The sequence below is a fragment of the Engystomops pustulosus genome, chromosome 2 (genome assembly GCF_040894005.1).
Source record: "Engystomops pustulosus chromosome 2, aEngPut4.maternal, whole genome shotgun sequence".
NCBI classification, from domain to species: Eukaryota; Metazoa; Chordata; class Amphibia; order Anura; family Leptodactylidae; genus Engystomops; species Engystomops pustulosus.
The window spans coordinates 197,512,122-197,536,340 of record NC_092412.1 but is presented as its reverse complement, the minus strand read 5'-3'; the positions used below and the strand labels follow the sequence as shown (position 1 = coordinate 197,536,340).

At 39.2% G+C, this 24,219-nt stretch overlaps 1 protein-coding gene across 11 annotated transcripts in view; it reads right to left on the bottom strand.

Moving 5' to 3' along the window:
* NDP (norrin cystine knot growth factor NDP) overlaps nucleotides 1-24,219 on the bottom strand; it is a 75,389-nt gene that overhangs the window by 21,189 nt on the left and 29,981 nt on the right. For 5 of the 11 annotated variants that reach the window (XM_072133139.1, XM_072133140.1, XM_072133145.1 and 2 more), the window contains one exon: nucleotides 5,130-5,476. In XM_072133139.1, coding sequence (XP_071989240.1) covers nucleotides 5,130-5,303 — 174 coding nt within the window. In that variant the 5' untranslated portion in view covers nucleotides 5,304-5,476. Of the gene's footprint in view, nucleotides 1-5,129; nucleotides 5,477-14,216; nucleotides 14,345-24,219 lie in introns of all 11 variants that reach the window. The other 6 variants (XM_072133147.1, XM_072133148.1, XM_072133141.1 and 3 more) reach the window with 2 other exon arrangements.

Sequence of the window (24,219 nt, the reverse complement as noted above, 5' to 3'; positions counted from 1 at the left end):
AAGATAAAAAGTATATATATACAAGTGACAGAAGTAGATGACTGATGTAAACAGGAGTGCCTGGTTTTTGTTAGGTCCTAATGATGAAGATTTTCCTTAATTTCAATGCTGATTCAATCCTCTGGTAGCTAGGTCATGGCGGGTCAAGTTAGGTGAGAGTAACGCTTTACGTAACTAGTGGAAGCAGAGTGGAAACTACAGAAAGGACGCATAGTTAAAGCCTTCATTTAATCCCTTAGGGCTAAGGGTTCCCAACTTGTAGATCCATTTGGCTTCTGTTTGTAGGAGTCTACGGTCCAGATCTCCACGTCTAACGCCCGTCCGTAGGCAATCGATGCCCCAAAAGCGTAGTTTTCCAAGGTCTCCCTTATGTACAGACCTCATATGTCTAGACAGGGGTGTATCCTTATTTGTCCTGACTGTACTCAGGTGTGAGGACAACCTCTTCCTCAACTCCTGTACTGTCTTACCTACGTATAGTTTTGGGCATGGGCATTGTGCCATATAAATGACACCAGATGTCCTACAGTTAATGTAGTGTCTAATTTGATACAAGCGATTATTATCAGAGTCTGAGAATTCTCTCATTTTGGGCATATATTTACAGAATGCACATGTCCCACATGGGAACGAGCCTAGAGTGCGGGGTGGCAGCCATGTAAGGTGGTTTGTTCTAGTTTCAGTGTAGTGGCTGTGTATGAGTAAATCCTTGATATTTTTTCCCCTACGGTATGTTATTGAGGGGTGTGCTGTGACGGCACATCACAGCACTGGAAATAGCAACTTATTTGCTTGTTGTCTTGACTGATCTTCCATGAATGGGTGAAAAACTATTGTTATGTTTTGATGCAATTTGCTGGCAGGGAGCCAGGTATACTTTTATATACTTTTAAAAGTGAATGGAACCATGCCTTTAATCATAAAGGGCGGTCCCCTACTTAAGAACACTTGACAGATGACCCCTTGTTACAAACAAACCTCTGGATATTGGTAATTTACTGTACTTTTGCCCTAGGCTACAATAAAGAGCTATAACGGTTATCAAAGGTGTCAGTTATTGAGCGTTATTGTTACTCCTGGTTCTTATGACAACCCAACATTTTTAAAATCCAATTGTCACAGAGACCAAAAAAATTCTGGCTAGGGTTACAATTTTAAAATATATAGTTGATTTACATACAAATTCAACTTAAGAACAAACCTACAGAACCTATCTTGTACGTACCCCGGGGACTGGCTGCATTTAAAAAAGTGTGTCCTTATGAGACAGGTTCACTTTAACAGCAGTATCCCAATAGTATTAGCCAAATCAGTCTCATCCATATCTTTGGTAGGCCTTATGCTTTCTGATGTTCTAAATGGATCCCAAAGTACAAATGGCTGAGGATCAAGATGCAGGGTCATGCCTCACTTCTCTTTCTTAAAAAGATGGTAATAGGGGTTATAATTTGTTATGTGTTTGTTTTGTGGACCAAGGCAAGTATAAATATTTGGGGGGGTTTTGACAGGCATGGAGAAAAAAATTAACGGTGATTTGGGACATAAAAGCACTATTCCATAACCTCCTGTGGGTGGTTTAGTGTCCCAAATTGCCCTGACAGTTTTCCTTTAAATTATTACTACTTTGTAGATCTCAAATATTTTTAGGAGGTGTGTATTTTAATGTCTGACTCCCTGTGGTTGGGACATTGGATAAAACTATTGAACAAGAAGAATACAAGAAGATACATGGCAATAATTTTGTTGTGAGACCCATCCCTGCAAGAAGGAATCTGCTTCAGGACGTTTCAGGGTAGGGTTGTGACTTGAGAATTAAATTGTAATGACAATGTTTTTTTACATCTAAAGCTAAAATATTGTTTGGTTATGATAATACAACAGAATATTATGCATACTTAGTTTCAACAGTATATTGGTTTGTTTGGTCATCTGAAGGATGATGCACTGTGAAATGCTCCTCACATGCTATAAACTTTAAGTTTGTACCAATTAAATATGATGAGAAGCCAAAAAATTAACCGCTTAACACTGCAGCCTCTTTTTTTTGCATTTTCGTTTTTCACTCCCCACCTTCAAAATGTTTTTTATTTTTCCATGTACAGAGCTGTGTTATGGCTTATTTTCAGCGTAACAAATTACACTTCAAAATGGTGGTATTTAATATTCCATGTCGTGTACTAGGAACCGCATTTGTGCAGTATTCTTGTGGGCTTGGATTTTACGGATTTCACTGTATGCCCCAAATTACATGTCTACTTTATTCATTGGGTCGGTACGATTACAGGGATACCAAATTTGTATAGGTTTTATAATGTTTTTATATATTTACAAAAATTAAAAACTCCTGCATAAAAAAATTTGAAGGGATTTTGCCGTCTTCTGGAACTAGTAACTTTTTTATACTTTGGTGTACGGAGCTTTGGGATGTGTAATTTTTTGGCGGCTTTTGATGACGTTTACAATGTTATCATTTTGAGGACTGTACAACCTTTTGATCACTTTTTATAGAATCTTTAATTTTTTTTTTAAATGGCTGAAAAGTGCCATTTTCGACTATGGGCGTGATTTTCCGTTACAGGTTAAACACAGTGAAAAACCGTTATTATATTTTGATAGATCGGGCATTTTCGGACGTGTCAATACTGAATGTGTTTATGATTTTTACTGTTTATTTATATTTATATCAGTTCTAGGGAAAGGGGGGGGATTTGAGTTTTTAGGTTTTTTTATACTACTTTTCTACTTTTCAGACTCCCTAGGGTACTTTAACCCTAGGTTGTCTGTACGATCCTATCATATACTGCCATACTACAATATGGCAGTATGTGGGGATTTTACTCCTCCTTCGTTACAATGTGTTGAAAGCACATTGTAATGAATAGGTTAACCTGAAGCAGCGTTGGGTCTTTGGAAGACGAGGCTGCCATGGAGACGGATCGCCGCTCCCCGATGACGTCACAAGGAGCGACGATCCTCGGAAAGATGGCGGCGCATGGGCTTTTTGAAGCCGCCGGCGGCGATCAGCGGGAAAACACCCGCGGAGACTTACCGGCTATGGAGAGGGCTCAGCCCGTGAGCCCTCTCCATGCACCCCGGTAAGGGGTTAAAGTAAATCATGCAACAATAATGTCCTAAAGAAGTATCCTTAACCCAATCCCCATATTAAAGGTGACTATAAATGGATTTTGAAAACGGAAAAAAAATTGGAAAAAAACATTTTGGGTAGAGTTTATTTTAAGAAAAAAGGGAAATAAATGCCATGGTGTCCTCATTTATATCATGTTTTGGGAATTTTCCTGTCTTTGCTGGTTTCTGTAAATATAAACCTTGTTTTTAGATATTATCTGAGGTTATCTAAACAGTGTATCAAAGTTGCAGTGTTTGACATCTAATGGCCCACATTTACTAAAAACAGTGCAAACTACACTATGTGCAGTCTGCCTGCATTGTGTGCAGAGGGCGCCAGATTCATGATTTGTTGTGTCCGTTCTTCTTGAATCTGCATTGCCCTGACAGAGGGAACCAACTTTATTTTGGTGCACCTTTAACAAAGGGCGTACGATACACTTCTGTTGGACTTTGGATAAATGTGGTGCACGGTCCAACTTTGCACTGGAAAGCTCCTTTCAGTGCAGAAATTTGTGTAATGCGAGGAATAATGCAGCCATGACACAAAAGGGTCTTAGGCAACATATAGTTTGCAGATGAAAGAATATGCATTGTCTGACAGATAACTGGAGCACATCCTTTAGTAAATCTGGGCCAGTATGTTGTTAAAGGAAATCTACCACCAGGATGAAGGATTGTAAACCAAATACACTGACATACTGATGTGTGCCCTCTCTTCTTGTAGCTTCGTATGCCTTTGATTTTAAGTAAAAGAGCCCCGGAGGCTCATTTGCATAATTTCTATTGCAAAACAAGTTCCTAAGAAGCTAAAAGAAAAGCAGAACCTTCCAGAGGGGGCACTCACCAGTATGTCAGTGTGCTTGGTTTATAATTCTTTATCCTGGTGGTAGATGTCCTTGAAGTGTCACATGAGAAACCCTGACCAGCTACACCATTGGGACAGCTGGTGTTGGGATAGGACTCTAATTTAGGCTGGGTTCACACCTTTTTTCTATTTGTTTTAAGAACTCGTTGAGTGGATTCCCAATGTGTCCTTACAACATACAGCACAGACATATCACACTGTATGTTTATACAGTAGGATATGTTGCCCGGTGATCCTCCTCCCCCCTGCTGAAAGACAGCAGCTGGCATTGGCTGCTGCAGATGTGGTGTTTCCCCAGTGATGTCATTGTCCTTATATGGACAGTGAGATCACCAGTGTTTTCCCTCCTTCTGAGCGATGTATCTGCTCAATAGAGGCTGGGGGACTTTGCTTTCTCTCCCCATAGGCTTCTGTTGCCTCCGCTGATCGTATTATGTCACTCAGCAGGAGGGAGCATCCTTTCTTTTACAGAATACGTCAAATACTGAGCAGATGGAGGCAACAACTAATGGGTAGGCTCACCGTGTACATTTGGAGATTTCCCAACATATACTCTGAGCTTATACTAAAAACTAAGTGTGAACCCTGCCTTAGTCACTCACCTCCACACCCCTTGTTCCTAAGCCAATAACACCCCACCCCTATGTGTTTGTTCTGGGGTAAAAGCCATTTCTAGATTTTAATTTCAATTCACTGCACAAATACTTTTAGATGGTAGTCCGAAAGAAGTTTGTTTGTAGATTAAGGGCGGCACGGTGGCTGAGTGAGTAGCACTTCTGCCTTGCAGCACTGGAGTCCTGGGTTCGAATCCCACCCAGGTCAACATCTGCAAAGAGTTTGTATGTTCTCTCCGTGTTTGCGTGGGTTTCCTCCCACACTTCAAAACATACTGTTAGGTTGTTTAGATTGTGAGCCCCATGGGGACAGGGACCAATTTGACATGCTTGTGCAGTGCTGCGTAATCTGTGTGCACTATATAAATAAAGAATTATTATTATTATTTATTAGATTATGAGAAAGGTTCCATGTTAAATGCAATTCATTACCGCAGTATATTTAATAGAATGGCTCTATCATAATTATTGTAATGTAGCATTAACGTACATAGTAAGATAAAAGTATATGGTCACTTTACCTTTGCAGTGCATTTGTGCTGTGGATGATTGATAGAATCTACATAATGGTGCCTCATACATCGGGCTGGGTCAGATTCTGTGAGGAAAGCGTTACTTTTTTTAAGATCAGCCTGAGCTAATATTGCCATCAGTGACAGTGCAGTAATCCATAAGAGTAGAACATACTTTCCCATTGTTCTTAAATTTTTTTGAAGACAGAAAATGAGGACCTTAAAAATGTAGGATCCAAAAGTACAAGTTGTGTGATGGATGAAGACTGATATCAGCTCCTTTCATTATCTTCCATGTAGCCATTGGTCTTGCTGCTTTAGTTGGATAATGAAGTGGTGATCCATGGTTGCATCTGCTGCAAGGTTTAACAAAGAAACTGTTATTATATATACATATGTATAGATATGCACATTTTTGAAAACAAAATGATTATGAAAGTATCAGAAGACAAATATTTGTATCTATGTCACATCAGCTTATGACCTAACCAAAAAATAGACATTTTACTTCCAGTGGCGGATTAATACTGCCATGGGCCCTTTTCTATATGAATATTACAGCATCTACAAGTCAGGAACTAATTTCCTACATATGATACCAGAGTCAAGCTTCTTAGGGAATGGATAATGCTGCCCTTTTGCCTAATTTCAAATCTGTGGTTTCAGGATTTTGGAGGACCTTCAAAGGTTCTGAAATGGCACTTGTGTACGTGTGTATTTAGTGTAGGAACAGATGTGTAAGAATTTCATTGGTAAAGTCACACAACAAAATTTGGTGGATGGTTTGGGTGTCCATGGGTTCCCTACCACCCAAACCACCTATATTACATATCCACTATTGTCTACTTCACTATCTAAGTTACAGGTACCAACTTTGACTCTTACTCATTGGAAATTTATCACACCTAGGATGGATTTACACGAAACGTATGCCCGTTGAGCCATAGCTGGGCGGGCATACCTCCGGCGCCATGGAGAGGAGTAGGGGTGAACCCCTCCCTTCTCCCTAGCGATCTATTGTGCACGGTGCCATAACACGGGGAGAGATAAGACATGTCCTATCTTTTCCCCATGTATGAAGCAGTATGGTGCCGCACGTGTGTGGCATTGTATTGCTCTGTGCGCCCATTGCTGGCCTATGGGGGCGTGTGTATAGTCATGTAGTCTTAGTCCTCCTGCACGCGTCCTTTGCTTTTGTTGGTGACTTTGCCACCTATTTAACACCTCCCGTAAACAGATGAAGGATCAGGAATGTTCAATGTCAATGTTTCCATACCTATTTAGAATGCAGGCACACTTGACCAAATCAAGCATGTATGTTTTTTAGAGTCCCGGTATGCTTATTAAAAGTGAATGAGCACCTTTATAACTGTACGTTAACATTGTAAGAGAACCAAGACACGTTGTAAACCAACCGTATCATAAAAACCTACTGAGATGCTATTATTGCTTACAATGGGAATATATTCATTACTAAAAATGTCAGGAAAAGTTGAAGTGTTCTTCAATATAAAGTAGATGACATTGCATATATATGATTGAAATGCTTACAAGATTGAATAACTGTGTAAAACACCAAACTCAAACACATTCTTCCTAATACCAAATCCCTTGTACAGCATATTAATATTTTTTTGTAATTTGCCCCATATGCTCTCAAAACCTATAAACTGCTTTTTATTAACTCTTGGCAAACATGTGAGTTTGGAATCTGAGAGAACAATATGGGTGTACATATGAATGAAACAAACACTACCACAAAACTCTAGGACAAAACCTTCTCCAGCTTAAAAACAGGATCGTACATGATCTTTGCCCGTTGGCACTTCCGCACTTTTGATGTGTTAAGAAGTCATGTTACAATTAGAAACAGATGAATATAAATGATTAGCTTTGCCAAGCCTTTAAAGCATAAAGATGTATTATGTAATTAACCCTTCATATGATACCAGAAGAGTTTTTTTAGTTTTACTTTTACTGAATTAAACTAGAGAAGTATTTATCTATAATTTGGGCATTTCTTGGGTTTAGGCAAGAAAAGTGTAATTATTTATACTGCTGACCCCTTTTATATGCCGCAACACAAACTTTTCTACCTGTATTAAATTAGTATTTTTTCTAAAGATTACCCAATTTCTTGGTCACCTTGACTGTATATTAGAATATAATCCTAAGTAGCTTTAAGTAGCTTAAAACCCTATGTACATTTCTGTATCTCTTTAATTCCTTCCTGATGTTGAAGCATATTGATAGATATCATAAAAGTATTTGCCTTTTAAATGTATACTCTTTCCACTGGTCTGCTGGGACCTCCACTATTGATGAGAATGGGGGAGGGGTGGCACCTGTACCTGTGTAAGTGGAGTCTAGCATGCATGTTTTCACTCCTTACATGAAATTGTCAGAGATAACCTCGCAGCACCACTAGGTTATCTCAGGTGGTCCATCATAAAATGAAAGGTGAAGATGAAGTGGCACACCCACATGACTTTTACTCCACTTAAGATGGGTTTAATATTGGGGCCAGTAGGAGTTCTATTGGTTGAACTCAAACATTCCCCAACTTAGCTCACATTCTGTACCTCTTTATTCTGACTGCGCACCAAAATAATTCCCCAGACCTGTCATGGTGGAGGTGCCAAAAATGTAAGTTCGCAAGCCACTCTCACTGGCCTCTGTGCTATATAATTCCCCCTAAGTGCCCCCCACATAGTATTATTCCTTTCTTCCTGTAAAACCACCCACTTATAATGCTTCTTTTCTGTTGCACCCACTTATAATGACCCTTTCCTAAAAGCCTCACTATATAACGCCCCATTTCTGCAGCGTCCTCCTTATAATGCATTCCTTACTCCCTTAACTTGAAATTCTTATTTTCTCTAGCCCCCACATATAATGCCCCATTTCTTTGGTCCAACAGAACCTCCCTTCTGTAACCCACTGATTCATGTCCCTTTTCCTGCAGCACCTCATCTGCAATGTCCCAGCCATATATTAATAATAAACTTTTTTGTAAATAATGTCATTACCTTATATACTCGAGTCAAAAAAATAAATATATCTAAACTCACCTTTCCGGCGACCCCTGTATATCTTCTGTGTGATCTGTCCGGCAGCGGCGGCAGGCTATGTACACTGGGGCAGGGTCTGGCAGGCTATATACACAGGGGCAGGGTCCTGTAGGCTATATACACTGGGACAGGGGCTGGCTGGCTATATACTGGGGAAGCTGTGACCAATGCATTTCCCACCCTCGGCTTATACTCGAGTCAATAGGTTTTCCCAGTATTTTGTGGTAAAATTAGGGGCCTCGGCTTATACTTGGGTCGGCTTATACTCGAGTATATACGGTATATTCCACAGCACTTTACTAAACTGCTGAAAAAGAGAGTAAAGAGAGGACTGCTGCAGAGGAACAGGGAAGGTAAGTATGTGATCATGGCCTGGAGGTTGGGAACCCTTGCTGTAGATAATAAGTTGCATTGACAAAAGAAATACTTTAAAGGATTTTTCCAGTTTTGGAGAAAGTGCAAATTGAGCTTTTGTGGGTAAAATACAAGAAAAACCTATACTTACACTGGCTCCATTATTGACCATCCACTCCTTGGCACGTATGTTGCTGACAGCTGTCAGTGAAAGGTAACATTCATTAAATGTTTAATGTCTAGGTAAATCCCTGGCCTTTACCACCACTTCTGAATCTGGGAATTGATCAAGATGTCAGCTGCCCAATGAATGTTACGTGATTACCAACACTCATCAGGTTCAGCGCCAAGGAGAAGATGGTCTCCCAACAAAGCAAGGGTAAGTATAGCTTTTTAGTTTGTTCTTAATGCTGGCCCTTAGGGGAAACTACAAAAACTGAAAACCCCTTATTTAGCTTCTAGTGAAACCAGGAAAAATGTACATTATGGTGTTAGCTTTGGTGCATTATACATGATATAAAATGTTTTCCATTGGTAAATATGAAATTTATTCATCATTTATCTGCCTACTAAAAAATTCTTTATTTGAGATGGGATGTTGCTTTATTGCTGGTTTTGTTTAATAGAATCTGCTGTCAAATGTCGAGTTGATGGGTATCAATCACTTCATAATCTACTTATCCGCTTTCTCTGAAGACAGATGACATCTCAGGTTGCCAGAATTCTGAGATTTTATTGATTATCTCTAAATAGCTGTCTACAAGCTGGAATTTTGGCTTTACACCATTAGCTGGGCTGGGCTTCAAACACAGCATGCAGTGGTCTCTCTGAATTAATTTTCTAGCAGTGCTGATAAGATTTATGCTCTGCTCAAATCTAACTTTAAAGTTGGGAGTTTTTAGTATTTTTAAGTTAGACATTAAATATGAAGTAGAATTGCATATCATTTTAAAGGGTGTTTATTGATGACATTTTTCTGTGTACAGTATAGGACCAGATTGAGAATTACCTATACCCTTATACAGTGTGTAAAGTAGGAACCTACATATGCCATTCTAAGTCTAGATGCCTTTAAGAAGTCAACTTCTGCAATTAAATTTAGTACAGATTGCACTTTAAATTTATATCTCTGGACCCAATGGTGCTAAATCCTTGGGAACTGTGATCCTGCGATGATACCGAATCCAAAAATGTAGTTGACCTTTGACTGAGATGGAACATAACCCCATAACTGTCCCTAACCAATTTATTGGTCTGATATTTTTTATGACTCATTGTCAATTGGAAAATCTGTTTAAGCCCTTAGGAGTCGCTGCGGCTGCAAAAGGTGTTAGTTAACAGCTGCCCCCTACAGAGCCAGAGTTCCTCTGCAGCCTTTGTAGTTATAGATAATACTCTAGCTAGCTCCATTAGGCTAATTACCACTGTAGAAAGAAATTGGAAAACATGTACTATGCCTTGTCCACCAGGGTTAGTGCTTAGTTGGACCAGGCACCTCAATTCTGTCTGACATGAGCCACAAATCTGCAGCATGAGCGAAGTGCACCAAATAGAAATGGTGCACACTGCCGGAGAACTGCAGGGTGTGACAGATTCATAAAGAACGTGCACCACAATTCATGAATCAGGTGCACCCTGCACTGTCTACAGGCAAACTGCAAATAGTACAGATTTAACTTTTGATAAATGTGGGCCTATTCAGTACAGACCAAAAGTTTGGACACACCTTCTCATTCAAAGAGTTTTCTGTATTTTCATGACTGTAAAAAATGTAAAAAACTATGAATTAACACATGTGGAATTATATAGTTACCAAAAAAGTGTGAAACAACTTAAAGGGAACCTGTCACTAGGAGACCCATTTTTAGCACTCCCCCAGTCCCCACAGAGCATAGTACATACACTGCCAAAGTGTTTTGTATAAAAAATAGGTTTTACAGAAAAAAAGATGTTATATTGTACCTTTCATTAGCATCTGCTGTGTGACTAGGCAGTTGCCAATTGGGAGGGTCTGGAAAGGAGCAGTTCCCCCCCACCCTTGGGAAACATGTGACCTTTTCAAATATATGAATAACTCCCCACACTCGGGATTGGCTGTAGAGGAGAAGGGGGGCGTCGCTAAGCCCAGTGATGGGTGTTTTCATATATTTGAAAAGGTCACATGGAGTAGCTGTTTCCCAAGGGTGGGGGGGGGAACTGCTCCTTTCCAGCCCCTCCCAATAGGCAACTGCCTAGTCACACAGCAGATGCTAATGAAAGGTACAATATAACATATCTTTTTTTCTGAAAAAACAATTTTTAATACAAAAACACTTTGGCAGTGTATGTACTATGCTCTGTGGGGACTGGGGGAGTGCTAAAAATGGGTCTCCTGGTGAGAGGCTCCCTTTAAAATATGTCTTATATAGGTTCTTCAAAGTAGCAACCTTTTTTCTTTGATTACTGCTTTGCACTCTCTTGGCATTCTCTTGATGAGCTTCAAGAGGTAGTTTCCTGAAATGGTCTTCCAAGAGTTTTGAAGGACTTCCCAGAGATGCTTAGAACTTGTTGACACTTTTGCCTTCACTCTGCGGTCCAGCTCACCCCAAACCATCTCAATTGGGTTCAGGTCTGGTGACTGTGGAGGCCAGGTCATCTGGCATAGCATCCCATCATTCTCTTCCTTGGTCAAATAGCCCTTACACAATCTGGAGGTGTTTTTGGGGTCATTGTCCTGTTGAAAAATAAATGATAGTCCAACTATACACAAACCGGATGGAATAGCATGCCACTGCAGAATGATGTGGTAACCATGCTGGTCCAGTATACCTTCAATTTTGAATAAATCCCCAACAGTGTCACCAGCAGAGCACCCCCGCACCATCACACCTTCTCCTCCATGCTTCAAGATGGGAACCAGGTATGTAGGGACCATTCATTCACCTTTTCTGCATCGCGCAAAGATACGGTGGTTGAAAGCAAAAATCTCAAATTTGGACTAATCAGACTAAATCACAGATATTCCACTTGTCTAATGTCCATTCCTTGTGTTCTTTAGCCCAAACAAGTCTCTTCTGCTTGTTGCCTTAGGGACACTTAAGGGAAAAACAAGTTTTTCAAATTTTTTGAACTGACTGGCCTTCTTTTCATAAAGTAATGATGGCCATTCGTTTTTCTTTGCTTAGCTTCTTTCTTCTAGCCATAATAAACATTCTAACAGTCTATTCAGTAGGACTATCAGCTGTGTATCAACCTGACTTCTGCACAACACAACTGATGGTGCCGAACCCATTTATATGGCAAGAAATCCCACTTATTTAACCTGACATGGCACACCTGTGATGTGAAAACCTTTTCTGGTGACTACCTCTTGAAGCTCATGAAGAAAACATCAAGAGTCTGCAAAGCAGTAATCAAAGCAAAAGATGGCTACTTTGAAGAACCTAGAATATAAGACATATTTTCAGTTGTTTCACACTTTTTTTTGTTAAGTTTATAATTCCACATGTGTTAATTCATAGTTTAATGGGAATCTACAATGTTATCGTCATGAAAATACAGAAAACTCTTTGAATGAGAAGGTGTTTCCAAACTTTTGGTCTGTACTGTATATCCCTGGGGATTTAAAACATAAAAAAATGCATGTAACAATATAAAAATATACTCAACTGCCATTGTGCCATTGTACACAGAACAAACAGTCATATGGAACAATAGGAGTGAGGGCCCTGCACACAAGAGCTTACAATCTATGAGGATGAGGGTGTTGACACAAGAGGTTGTATAATGGTCCAGCCATTTTTTTTTATAAGGGAACAATATTAAATAATTTATTAAATAAGTTAATAAATAAAAATTCTGCTGCTTGAACCATCCATTAGCCGCCATTTTATTTACAGGGTCCAAGGTGAAAAAGACTGCAGAGAAGCCTGGAGCTTGGTATATATCTGGTGTTTACCAGATAACAGACGGGAGATAGGACATAGGATGGATTAGTAAAGGGAGAGTTGACGTTTCATGCAGTTATCGAGTGTGATAGGCTTGCCTAAAGAGATTGGTTTTAAAAGCATGTTTGAAACTTTGGAGGGTGGGTATTAGTCTTAGAGTCCAGGGAAAGGCATTCCAGAGAATTGGAGCAACTCAGGAGAAGTCCTGAAGACATGCATGAGAGGTTCGAATTAAGGTAGAGATTAATCTAATGTCACTGGCAGATCAAAGAGCATGAGAAGGGCGAAAGACTGAGATGAGAGAAGATAGGTAGGTGCAGCATTATTCAGAGCTTTGTGGATGAGGGTTATTATTTTAAAGTGAATACGGAAGGAGATGTGCAGCCAGTGCAGTGATCGGCACAAACCAGATGAATCCGTGTAGTGTTTGGTCTGAAAGACGAGCCTGGCTGCTGCATTATAAATAGATTCTTGAGGAGAGAGTTTAGCAAGTGGAAGACTGATTAGTAGGGAGTTACAGTAGTCTAGTCCAGAACCATCTCAAGGAGTATCAGAAGGATATGGACAGCATGTTAAATATGAGTGTCACAGCAAAGGGTTTGAATACTTATGAGCATGTGATAGTTTAGTTTCTCTTGTTTAACAAATTAGCAAAAATATCGGGTGCACAGTGTACATTAATGAGCAAAAAAAATATTTTTATATCACACACTGCTCTGCTGTCATTTCATGTGGTAAAAGTGATGACTGAAGTTCCAAATGGACCACAGTTTAAGACTAACTGCACACGAACGTGTTCAGCCCGTGGAAACGAACCCTTATGTTGGTCCAATCCAACACACTGAACACAGTGATCAAGAAGGGAGTACTTGCATCATACTATCATCTAAGTAACTTTGATTTGTTGAATGCTATTGGAATCAGATAAATCTGTCAGTGTATTGTACCCTCTATTTCTTTCTAAATCAAAGACATAAAATTGAAACTTACTACTAGTAGTACTACAATGAATATTATTAATTTTACTAATTTTACTAATTTACCCCTCCTGAAGAAGTGGTAGCGAAACGTGCATTGGGGTGAGGGGAACCACAGCATGCATTGATATATTAAAAAATAATTGCCTTGAGCCATATCAGAAACCGTGCATTTGAGAGATTAGGATAAGGATTAAGTAAACCAAATGTAATTATCTATTACCGGTATACTATCTAGTATGGCTTATAAATAGGGGTGCCCAGAGAAAAACCTGGAGAGGACTTTTTAAATTCTTTTTGAATTTGTGTATTACAATTTATATTTGTGCTTCTAAAAGAGAGGTCAATATAGTCCTACATTCAGGCATGTGCAACGCTGCAATAATTTGATTTAGTACACGTTTTTACACATATTTTCCATCATACATAATATAGCTAGATTCCATCGAAATTAACTACGCACCTAGGAATCACTGCAGTGTTTGGAGAATAAAATTATAGTGGCATACCTCCTGTACGTGAGAAAGTCAGCTTTAAGAAATCTAGCTGCAATTTACATCATATACTATATAACACATGATTAATATATAACAATCAATCAAAATGCTGCATATGTGTTTTATAGAATTATATTACTTGCTTTTTCATGGTTTATTTTTTTTGGGTCATGTGGAATATAGTGGAACAGAAATGGGGTCAAAGAAAGTTCTCAAATCTTATTCTCCTAGTGATGTTTACACAATAAAGATAATTTTTTAACCCACTTACTTTAGAATTTTACTCAGTTGTTTTGCAGCTTTGGCTCCTATCACTCAGTGATGGTCAGTGTAAGATTCCAGAGTCTGAGCCGGGACTCCCTAAGTAGACACTTCATGATCCCTCTGTGCTGTAAGATGCTGTGGTTAGATTATCAGGGTACAGCGTTTATCTACAAATTCATTGAGCTTCTGAACATTCTACTAGTATTTGACATAGAAAAAGTTAGATGAGACAGATCAGAGATTAGAAATGATGAGATCCATGAAATGCATATAACACACAATGGGGGATATTTATCTTTATTTCTGGTAGTTTGTCTATTTTTTTGTTGTTTTTGCAACTTTTGCAACTTTTCACTGTGAATTTTGCGCACACAGATCACGCAGCGCTGCACAGAGCTTGCCAAATCAGTCACTGTCACCAATTTTTGTGACTTATTTCACATGCTTTCAATGTTTAAAATTTTGCACATAAACCTGTTGGGCATTGAAAGTTAGGTTTTTTTTTAATTCATACATTTTTGCATTCATATTTTATTGAAATATATTGGTTACTTCTAAGGGTGAGGTCACACGTTGAGTTAACACATACGTTTTCAAAACACATCACAACAGTTGAGCAGGGTTGCCTAATTACATTACTGTCAACATCTTGTTTACCAAACGCATGAATTAATGCAATGTTAACACATATGTATAACCGCATTTTACACTATGTTAACATATGTGTAAACATCTTGTTAACATATGTATTTTGTAAATGCCATGTTCACAGCAATGTAATAAGGCAAATCTCCCCTTCTCAGCTGTTGTGATGCGTTTGAAAACGTAATGTAGATACCAAGTGTGACCGCAGCCTCATATGGGGTAATCTCCCTGGGGTGTGACTATACCACTTAAAAATGCAGGCCATGGAGTCAAATCCAAAATTTACAGTAGTGTCCTCTCTTGTACATATCCCCCTGATATGGCTTGTGTCTATGTGGATTTGAGAAATTTAAAAAAAAAAGTCTAAAAAAAAAGGCCAAAATTTCCACCTGCCAGGATAGGAAAAACTAAAGATGTATCACAACAAAAAAGACATGATTATACATAAGGCGCAAAAAGGACCTGCCAAAATCTCAAATATACCAACACCAAAGAAAAAAAAAATAAGATACAATGACACTCTTACCGTATCTATAAAACACACAGTCGGCCCTGTTATAAAGACCTTATCTGTCTGTAGCTTGTAGAGTAAGGCCCCTTTCACACTTGCGTTTTTCACGCACGTTTTCTGCGCGTGCTTTTGACGCGCAGACCTTGCATTGCGCTCTGAACCATTGTAATCAATGGTTCTTTTTACACTTGCATTTTTTGAAAATGCAAAACGCACCATACAAGTCTATGGAGATGCATCAAAAACGCATTGCACTCTGAGACACATGCAAGTCCAATGCAAGTGCAATGCGTTTTTCACGCATCAATTGCCACAGAAAAGATAAAGCTCAGTCCTGAGTTCTTTCACGCGCATTACCTGCGCATGAAAAACGCATTGAAATTGCATTGAAAATGTGCATGAAAAACTGAGACACTGGACAAACTCTGACTGAAAACTGATTGCACTCTGATGCAAAATGCGCGTTTTTCACTGACCAAACCCTGATCGTACCCTGATCAAACTCTGATGTGATCTGCAACACAAGTGTGGAAGGGGCCTTAGTCGATGCACGCTGCTTGCTGGCAGGTAGTACCTGTGTCTGAGCTGATCTTGTAGTGCAGTGGGGGAGGGGTAGCAGTCAGAGAGCACTGCAGTGCACAGATAAAAGAATTTGATCACAGTCAGAAGATTTACGGTCGTATCCAGAGACAACCAAAATTGTAAACACGAGGACTGATAAAGACAGGTTGGATTTATATCTGTGAAATTCTGGGGTCTGCGACCCACACTGGAAAATTGTATATGTTTATACCAATCCTACAAAGTGATTGCTCCTTTATGTACTATGCTGAATAAAATATGTATTTTTGTTAATGACAGTTAATTAGAGAATGTGTTAGAGAATGACAGCCAAAAATTTTTGAAAACCCATCAGGACAAAAATGTATTTTTTTATGGAGCTACAATTTCCCACTTACATACAATTTCAACTTAAGAAGAATCTTTAAAAACCTGTACAGAATATGCTCACACATAAATAAATAGAATACCTTGACTAGCGCTGACTGTGATCACAGCCGCATAGGAACTGTTTCCGGCTATGTGTAGAGGAGTGTTGTATGGGCTAGCAAACTGGTAGTGATAGTGAAAATGGAGAAAATGCTAAAATATTGCTGTTAGTTTGGTGAAAAGAGAGGTCCACAGCACAAATACCTGAGATTCAGGCCTATTGCCCACAGGTGAGTTTGATGCAGAAGACTTGCATTGGTTGCCTGCTAGAATGTCCCGCCTGAACGCTCATAAGCCGTAACTGAGCTCAACACCACTGTTCAGTTCTGCTTTATGAGCGTTTGGACTGGACGTTCCGGCAAGCTTACCATGCAAGTTTGACGCATCAAACACACTTGTAGGCAATAGGCCATAAGATGAGATGTTTCACAAAGACATTATTTTTTTTATTGGCAGTACATTTTACATGACCATGAACTGATCTATATACCGGTGATAAGGCACACCGGACTATAAGGCACATTAAGAAAAAAGGCCAGCTAAGAAGTCTAGGTGCATACATAAAGCGCACCGGATTATAAGGCGCAGGCGGCTGATTGCGGTAGAAGGGGGCCCGGGGGCGTGGTTTGGATGCCGAGCGGAGAGGTCGCATCCAGCTCCCCACCAGCTCTGGTAAAGCGACTCTCCACAGCAGTGATCCGGCGACTGTCAGCACCCCGAGTGCATACCTATTACAGGGGACATGACGAAGACAAAGAAAGAATGCCCCAGGCCCCCGCAAACTCACGGACTTCTATTGAGAGCCGAGCCAAGATGGCGCCGATCACCTGCACACACGAGCGGCAAGGTCACAGAGAGCAGCCAGGACGGAGGAGAATATGAGCGACACCCTGAATAGCTGCAGATCGTATTCGGCACTATCCTCCCCAAGCAGCAGCAAGGACACAGGGAGAAGACGTGAGCAGTCAGACAGGGAGATGATACTGGGTTAGGTGGCAGATGAAGAAGTCCAGTGGTTCGCTCTTCCCATTTCATATATAAGGCGCACTTTAGATTTCTACGAAAATCATAGGTTTTTTTGTGCGCCTTATAGTTTGAAAAATACGGTACTGTGAATATAAAAAAACAAATATCTACTGTTAGATATTATGGTTAGCCCTTATATTTTGAACAGGTCACCAAGCACATATGTCTTTTTTATCTCAATGTGGATCTATTTATGATTTTGCGCTAATTGTGTCCCCCATGATTTAAGTAACATGTGTATGAAGAACCCCCCAACTCAACTTCAAGACTATCACTGACATAGGAGCACACAACTGCTATATATCAGCTAGTTATCCAACAGAGAAATACATCTAACAATAGTACGACAGAAATTAAATTAAGAAAACATTTAAAGTGACAGGCCTAATGTAATACTGCTGGTATATCTGTTTAAAGTCAGAGTATTGGATCATCAGAACCAATAATGTTCTGTTTTCTTCTTTTTGAGCTCTTTATCTTTAAATTGATCATAAATGGAAAAATCAACCAGAGTTACACAAACCCTTTTATGAAGTAACACAAGATCCTAGGAAATATCTGAAGTTATTTAAACATTTGCTTTAAAGGAACTGTTTTATGTTAAATCAAAATTTATTACGAATTTTCAGGGAAAGAATAAAACAAGTTAAATGAGAACAAAGATCACACAGGACCAAGAAGATGATGAAAAGGTGGGGAGGGGATACCAGGATTCTAGGTCGCCAAGAAGTTGTGTAATCAACAGCCAGGAGGGACCTAAGGTCCATAAAAGTGGTTGAGCTATTCTCCTAAAGCAGGGGTGTGCAAGCCATGGCCTATAGACTGCATGTGGTCTGCAGAGCCTCAGGTTGTGGCCCGCAACCTGCTGCCCTCACATCCCAGTACAACAGTGGGGCCTTTCTGACATGAGGCATAGCAGAGCCCTGAGGGACGCAGCAAAACCGCAATAAAACGTATGCAGTAACTGTGTGAGGATGGGGTAGCAGACCTGGGGGAATGGGGGTCTTGCAATGTGAGACCAGGGAAAAGGTGCTACCTATGTGAGGAGGTTGGACCAGACTTATATATTATCCAATAATATAGCCTGCACTGGGGTCTCCAGTATTATAGTCTGTTCTGGGGGTCTCCATTATTACAAGCATGTCTGCAGTGGGGTCTTCAGTATAATAAGTGCCTGCTCTAGTGAAGTTTCCAGTATTATAGCCTGCTCTCTGGATCTCAATTATTATATGTCTGATATGGAGTCTCCAGTATTAATTGTGCCTGCTCTAGGGGCATGGGTCTCCATTTTTATTATCTGTGTCCGACAATTTCCATAATCGTTTTTATTGTCTGGTTTGTGCCCTGTATTTGTAGTCTGCTCTGGGGTCCATTAGTTATTGTACAAATGCAGTATTATGTAGTAGTTGTTTCTGGGTTGGCATTCAGTGTTGTACTAAGATTGTAGGCGCATCTAGGGTTCTAGTTACTAGTGCAGCCCCTTGAAGTTGACAATGCAGCCCTCATACTGATACAGGTCGTGCACCCCTGTCTTAAAAGAACTGTTTAAAATCCCCTACTTGAAGGAAATCCACCACTGGTTTATAGCTGTATTCACCCTTAATGCTGCCAGATGGCTCACAGTAGTGTAAATACAACTTGAAGTTTATTATGAGCTCTGCTACTGTAGTTTGATTGAAAATTTACTTTAATCTTCATGTTATTGAAGTTAATGTATGTTAATTAACTTGTCTGACAGGGGTCTCTCCCCAATGTTGGCTTCTCCCCCTCACCACTCGGGGGTGCCAATCACTGTCATTGCAGCCTTGAGATCTGATCAGGACCCCAGGAATGTTTCATAGTTTATACGGTTGAAAAAAGACACTTGTCCATCAAGTTCAACCAAGGAAGGGAAGGGAAGGGATTGAATGAGGAAGGGATTTAGGGGAAACAATTCTATAAATGTCCTCAGGCAGTGATTGTAAGATCCTTATAAATAAGTGCAAAACCTATTAGACAAAGTTTACCACTAAATGAAGTACAACGTGTGAGGAAAAATCAGTCTCATAACAGTGTAACCAGTTATAACCATACAAATGGGGCAGAGCCTTAAGCTATAAACTGGTTACGTCCTTAAGGGGTTAAAGTTCAAATTGGGATTTTTGGCATTAAAAAGTGATTTCACGATTCCCATTTTTTTATTTCGATTTTGCCATTTGGGTGCTAATTTCCTCTACTGGGTTCCCTGCAGGGAATAAACATTTTGATAGCTCAGGTATTTTTGGATGTGGTGATATTGAACATGTTTATATTTGTTTGTTTTTTAATTTTATTTTTTACTTTTTGTAATTTTTTTTTACTGTATTTCTAGACTCTCTTAGTGTATTTGTAGTCTAGGTGGTCTCATAACTTATACAATGTACTGCAAAACTACAGTATTACTGTATATTGAAAACTCACTAGACCTTTTACAGATCCTGCCATGGAACCCTTGGTTAGGGTCCTGGCTGTCATAGCAACTGGCTGATACCCAAGAGGATATCAGTGGGTGTGCTTGCTGGATCCAAGATGATGGTGCCAATGCAGCAGGGGTGCAGAGGTTGCGGTCACACCAGGGCCCAAGAGGTTTAGGGGGCCCTCATGTTGTCTCTTTCCCATATGAGAAAACTATTCATATAAACCCACACATTATAGTTGAGGCCTGGCACAGACTTTGCACTGGGGCCTATCAGCTTCTAATTACGCCACTGCTATGCAGCACTGATCTGCATGTGTATGAGGCAGGACATTGAGCTTGATCCATACATGCTTAAAGAAAATTTACCATTCAATTTGATGCATTATGAAAAAAACATACCTTGAGAATGCTGTAGCTACATTGATGCAGAAAAATATCCTGTTAAATCCCTGAGCTGAATGGTTTTGCTGAAAATACTATTATAAAATTATGAAAATGAGGATCTGTCGCTTCTGTGCCTGGCTCCGGTGCTTCTCCTCTTACATAAGTTATGCGCTGCTCCAGAAAATGATGTAATCACTGTGTTGTGCCTGACAGGCAGAAATAATCAATCGCTGCACCATCAACCCCAGCTGCTGTGTATAAGTGAATCAGCTCAGGTTGATTAGTCTTGTCAGAACCGCTCAGGAGGCTCCATGTAATGTGTTTATGAAAGCCAGGCTGAATGCAATCCATCTTTCCCAAGATGCTAAATGTTATAATAATTTTTTCAGCAAAACCACTAATCAGGGATTTAAAAAGATATGTGCATGCATTAGTGTAGCTACAGCATTGTCAAGGAATGTTTGGTTCACAATGCTTGAAATCAAATCGTAGATTTCCTTTAACCAACATGTGATTTACAAATGCAAAGCACCATACCATGTCTAAGAGTAATTTACTGTAATCTTATTGCAAGAGGAAAAGATAAACTAAGATTAAGTTCAAGTACTTGTAACAAATCAGCTACAGGTAACACAAAAATAATAAATGACAAATATACTTTTAATGTGGTGCATAAAAAAGTGCTTTATGCCATAGTTTCTAACCCATTAGTAAAATAGCTTTCAATACCCTGTTTAGTTTATCATACATCATTTATGGTGACTTCTAGCACCACAATATGAGCACATTGGTTTACTCAATATATCATACTCTAAATTCTGAGTAAATGACTAAATACTAAGTAAATGACAGATTGTGAAAAGGGCAACCTGAACAATCTACAGAGAAAAAGTAGTGCTATTGTTTTACAAAAATGATTTATTTAGCTAGAGCTCTCATTACTCTAACTTTAATATATATGCTTACATAGATTTTTCTGGACACAAGAGACTTGGTTCAGATCCCTGAATAAAAATAAATACATGGAAGTCACTTCACCAACTGTATAGACATGTGCAGAGTCATATGGCTCCATTGACAGAACTCGTTCAAGGTATTAGCCAAATGTTACCATCTTAATACCTTGGTAAAAACAAAATGACAACAACATAAAATAACTCGAATTCTACATAAAGTTTCTTCAGAGTTATGTTTCTTATTATTTATCATCTAAAAGCATGAAAAATGTAATTCACAGCATAATTATCCAATACATATGTAAAGTGTGAAATGATGAGTTGCAGAGGTTGTCTGAGATGCTTTATGGATTTGGGTCTGTTATGATGTCTTGCGCTTTAACATGCACATAAAATCTTTGGCACGCTGGCCTATGTTTGTATCTATAAAACAAGAAAGATCATAAGATATGAAATGTTTACCCCTCTAGTACGTATTTAATATTGTGTCCATAACCATTGTAGAAAACGTGCATTCTATCTAGCGTAATTTATGTGCAATGTTTTTTGTGTTTTTGGTTCATGCTAGTTGCTTGAAGGAGTTTCCAGTTTTAGTCCTTTCTATACAGTTTGTATTCAGTCTTCCCTTGTTGGCATATTTACAATATTAGAGGTATAAAAGTATAAAAATAGCATTGGGACATGGGAGGGGGAGGATTAATACCACCATGTTTTAAATATCCAAACAATAATCGTAGAAAAGGAGAAATGAATGGTTGGCCAACAAGAAATCCTTAGGCAGACAACTGTTTTTGCATTTTATTTTTTTTTTACTCTAAATCTTTTAGAAACCATAACTTTTTGTTCTTCCAGTTCCATATAAATATAATATAGTACTTACTAAAGGCATAATTTTATGTAACTCTCATTACAATGTATTTACATTACTAATTTTAATACAGAGAAAGTAACAAATAACCTTTAGTGGACCAGTGCATTTACAGCAATTCCAAAATCATCTTATTTTTGTAATGTTTTAATACTTAACTAAACCTCAAAAATAATAACACAAGTGATAAAAATCTTGTAATATACATTACTATTATAAAAGATTATCTTTCCTGTTTTTGCTCCTCCTTTCTCAAGTAGTAAGTAGTTTTTCTGAAGCAGTTTTGAGACCACTACACCAAAGGCAGATAAGGAAATAAGGCTAGCCATTAACTCATTAAAGACCTGGATAATATTTCATTAGGAATGCAGTTCTGAAAGGAGATCTGGAAGTCTAGTGACTGTCTGTAAGGAGTTAAGACACAAGAAATGTTAACAACCACTCCTAATCTCCCAGCTGTCCATGTATGAAAAATAAAGCTGATAAAGATAAACTGCCAATTGCGGGAAAAAATAAGAAAGAAACATTGTTCTCCAATAAGGTAGATACAAGGGTTACTATTAATCATCTACATTATTGATATATATATGTAAAAAAAATATTGCATTCTCCCACCCTTTTCCATGCACAGGATATCCACAGGATGTATATATATATATATATATATATATATATATATATATATATATATATAAAACAATACAGCAGATAGAGGCAATTCAGCCTGTCTGACCCAACAGTCGAAGCCTTGTAGCAGCTTTGGGCCAAGCCAGGTTGACGCATGTTCTTTCCTTTGCACATATGGTGGTGGTGCAAAGGTTCCTGGCCAACTAAACAGACCTGCTAGAGCTGCTTCTTATAGTGAATGGCATGTGTTCACATTTTGGGGTTTCACAACTTGTTGCTGCTTGTCTGTATGCACTACAGAGGAACTTTGGACTGCCCACCCCATTCCCCTAATATGTAATGTACCAACTAGATGGGAAAGGGTGTGTGAGCATCAGGAGGCAATTGTTGAATTCCATTTCCAGAGCACCCGGTTGAGTCAAAGAAGTAACCAACAGCACTTCTCCACTAACGACTGGGCTGCCATAAGGGACATTTTTTCCAATGCTGCACTGCTTCCAATATGCTGCCAATATGCTTATAGCTGAGGATGCCATTGTTAGAGCTACCATCCCACCATCCCTGGCTATTCTGGCCTTGATGGTGGATGTAATGGTAGCACAGGATGAAGAAGAAAGGGAACAGGTGTCTGGCCAGTCTACACAACACTTGCAAGGTGGATTGCTGGACCAGGGGTCACTTACTGCACCGTCCAGCACGGGACACTTTTGGAGGAGGAAGATGAGATTTCCTTAGGGAAGGATGACCCCTGAAGCAGCTCATAGGCATCAATAGATCATTGCTGAGAAGATGTAGAGGAGGAGAAGACCCCTCCCACCAAGGACAGCTTGCTCTGGGCTGACAGCGCTTCAACATGCTCAGATATATGCAAATGCATAGATGAGCTGTTGTGTCTAGATTAAAATTCCCTCACAAAAAAGCACCTTCACAATTTAATTCCAGTCTTAACGCCCCTCCTCCCCCGCCAGTTCCCAGCTTGCCAAATACATATTTCAGATATAGTCTATGGCATAGACTATAGTTCACACCCCTGCCCTCTTTGCTCAAAAATGTTGGTAATGGAACAATAAATTGGCATACAAGACATGTTAAATTACCTTCTCTATGTGACAACTACAACAAAGGGACCTAAAGTAGAACATAAAATCCTCAAGGAAGACTGACTTGAGAACACATTTTGTTAGTTTTGTAACATCAAAGCAATCGGGAAAAGGACCAAAGAAACAGAGCTAGTGAGAAATGTTAAATGTCAATCTCACAGAGTCTGCATGTGGTCTCTAGCACTCCTGTATCCTCCACTACTTTACTGTCTGGGAAGTAGATGAGTCCGAAGGGAGTCTGTGGAATAATTCTAATTTTATAAACTTCATTGTTTGTGTATTTAGAATCATTTACTGAATAAGTAATGTTAGATTTTTGAGTCTTGTATTGAAATCTTGTGTTTTTTCTTCTTTCCTTATGTCAACATTGCAGTGTTTGAAACCACCCAGCATGTGACTTGGTAATGTTTGTGCTAGTTTTGTATAGTGGACACATGTGAAATACATTAGTATAGCACCTAAAATG